Raw genomic sequence first — 2,981 nt, 5'->3', positions numbered from 1 at the left:
CAAGGAGCTAGTTAAGACACTTGAAAAAACAGATAACCTTAAAACTTCATACTTTAGAGCCAGGCAAGAACCCTAAGTAATAGTATTCCTGGGTCCTCCATGAGAAAATCTCAGTCTACTTCAATGGTTAATAAAATAAAATAAAATCTCAACATAAACAAAAACGGAACTAAATTTCCAGGCCTTGCCAGAAATCCCTACGTGGCTATTGTGAAAGACTAGGATTTCCACAGCAAAATGATTAGGAGGAAAACAAGCAAGACAACCGTTGTATATCATGACAGGGCTAAAATATAGGAGTGATGCTTTTTTCCCCCTCGGCAGAGACCAGCCTGAACCAGAGACCCCGTTTCTCTGTAACTTTCCAAAATAACATTTGTGAACAGATCTTTGAGTTGATAAGACCTTTCCAGACACCAGCATAGTTGACTGCTAGGAGCACAGCTCCAGTGTGAGGAGCTCTGTTCCGAGAGTACCAACAAATGGAAAGCCACAGGGAATTCGCCAGATAAAAAGAACATGTGTTGTATGTGCAACAAGTATCAAGCTTTTAAGAGAAACTTAACAGTCTCTCTGGTCAAATTCTAAGGCCGCATAAAAACTCAGAGTGTGACTGGAAAACCTTGCCTTATCCTCTTTACCACAAAACTGACCCTGCCCTACTTCCTCCATCCATGTACCCAACATACTTGCCCAGAACCTTCCAAAGCAAAGAAGCCTCCGACACAGCCTCCAGGAACCTCCAAATTCTCGGTGAAACCTGACTGCTTTGTAAAGTCTCCCGGAAGAAGAAAAGATCAAATGAGACTGGCTCAGCGGGGTCTTCCCGAGGTGACCCCAGAGTTAACGTATTTATTTTCACGCTGCAACTGCTGATTGCTTTACAGAGACATTTCATGCTATAGCTCTGCATGGAGCTGAGGACAAAAGTAACACTTTTATTAATGTTATAATTATTATAATTATTCTTTAACAAAGCTATTAAATAACCTGTACAAAGCCCAGCCCTGTCCTCGCAAGAAACCCAGCATTATTTCAACGCTCCCAAGGTCCTTCTGCTTTAATTCAGCAGCGTTTCCTATATACAAGGTCAGCCCAGGGTTGTCTCCTCAAATTCCCAGACGGTGGGAATGATTCAGAGCTTGCAATCGCCCTTGCGTGGCGCAGAGCTCCCAACCCTACCTCCCATGTTTGTCCTGGGCACAGGGTCCCAGTCTGCGGGTCGGGCCAGGGAAGCTCAGAGCCTGGCGTCATTTTAGGGGCGGGCGCAGGAAGGGGCAAGTGCCTCTGTTTGGTCTCCCCCCGAGGCCAGCTGCCCACAAGCCCCAGAACCACCCCGAAGTGATGCTGGGAAGGGAGTCCAAGGCGGGAAAGGCCTCGAGTCGCCCTGGGGTGGGCTCACAGGTCCCGCGTGTCCTCCCGCTTGACTCCGGCCTCGGCAACTTTGAGTTTCTTATTCTGGTGTGTCTTCACGTGCTTGGCGAGGTGGTCGCTGCGCATGAAGCGCTTGCCGCACTCAGGGCAGGAGAAGCGCTTCTCGCCTGTGTGAGTCCGCAGGTGCCGCTGCAGCTCGTCCGAGCGCGTGAAGCTCTTACCGCAAAAGAGCCAGTTGCACACGAAGGGCCGCTCGCCCGTGTGCCAGCGCAGGTGCGCCTTCAGGTGCGACGTCTTGCCGTACACTTTGCCACAGCCGGGCACATGGCACACGTGCTGCTTCTTCTTGCCCGGCTCTGCCTCGGGGGCGCCGCCCGCCGCCTGGCAGTTGGGGCAGCGGCAGCGGCGGCACCTCCTGGCCGTGGCCGCCAGGGGGGCCTTGGTTTGCAGCAGCGCGGCTATCTGGCTCTGGTACTGCGCAAAGTCCGACGGGCCCAACACCAGGCCCCGCTGCAGGGCTGCGGCGGCAGCAGCAGCAGCGGCCGCTGAGGCAGGGAAGCGGGGCGCGTGGGGACCCCCAGCACAGGCGCCGGACAAGCTGCCCCCTGGAACGCCGGAGGTCCCCGGACCTGTGCCCGCCTGCGGGATACTCCACCATGGGAGGTCGTCGGGGGCCGGGTTGGGGGACAGCTGGCGACATGTGGGCGGCGGCGGAGGTGGCGGCGGGGGCAATAAGTTGGAGTAGCCGGGCGGTAGCGCGGCCTGGGCCGCGTAGGGAACATATGCAGGCGCGCAGCTGGCGGGCAGCGCCGCCATGCTCGAGGGCAGCATCTTGACCGGTGAGAACTCGTAGGGGTATGAGGGGTCGGCAGGAGGGGTGAGCGGCAGCTCGTGTGCCGCCCCGAAGGACGGCTGCAGGTGCGTTTTCTGCGGCGTCAGCCCCAGGCTGGGATGAGGGGGCGGCAGCGCACCGGGCGAGTGTGCGGGCATGTCGGCGGTCCAGGGGTGAAAGAGCCTAGAGGGCGAGCCCAGCGCGGTGTCGTAGGGCACCTGCAGAAAGTCCGGGGGCGCCGCGGTGCCCGACTGGCCGATACGGCTACAGGTGGCGGCTAGCAGAGCCAGAGGTGAGTGCTTGCCCAGGTCCGGGGAGGCGCTGGGGGTGCGGTCCTGCATGGGCGGCGGCAGGGGAGGGCGGAGAAGAGACAAAAGGTTAGCGCTCCTAGCACGGTCTCCAGGCCTGCCCGCAACCCCCACGCCAGCTATTATACCACCGCCCCTCCCCCATTCTGGCTGCCCCTCCCCGCCCCCGCACCCCGCGCAGGCACCCAGCAGTCCTGGGAAACTTTTGGTGCCTGCGCTACCTGCACAAGGAGCGCACGAGCGCTTCCTTTTAACCTACTGTACTTAATTCAAAGAGACGCCACCGAACCTTAGAGGAAGCAGGAACAAAGTGGGAGGGGAGAGGGATCCGACCCGCCACTCCCGGCTCGGCGGTCAGAAGGGGCCTGGAAACACCCACAGAAAGGCTGCCCATCTGCCCTCCCTCTCATCTTTTAAGCTCTGTTTCCACGCTACTCTCGCGCTACTCCCCCGCCCGCTCCAGACTG

At 58.0% G+C, this 2,981-nt stretch overlaps 1 protein-coding gene across 1 annotated transcript; it reads right to left on the bottom strand.

Annotated features, from left to right (window-relative positions):
• Window positions 1-1,398: 1,398 nt before the first annotated feature.
• SP5 (Sp5 transcription factor) lies at window positions 1,399-2,547 on the bottom strand. Its single transcript, XM_006921179.1, has one exon. The coding sequence runs from the start codon at window positions 2,545-2,547 to the stop codon at window positions 1,399-1,401; it is 1,149 nt and encodes a 382-aa protein (XP_006921241.1).
• Window positions 2,548-2,981: the final 434 nt, after the last annotated feature.

The sequence above is a fragment of the Pteropus alecto genome, unplaced genomic scaffold, assembly GCF_000325575.1.
Source record: "Pteropus alecto unplaced genomic scaffold, ASM32557v1 scaffold3, whole genome shotgun sequence".
Classification (NCBI taxonomy): Eukaryota; Metazoa; Chordata; class Mammalia; order Chiroptera; family Pteropodidae; genus Pteropus; species Pteropus alecto.
The sequence above is the reverse complement of the archived record's forward strand: the minus strand, read 5'-3'. Positions and strand labels throughout refer to the sequence as shown.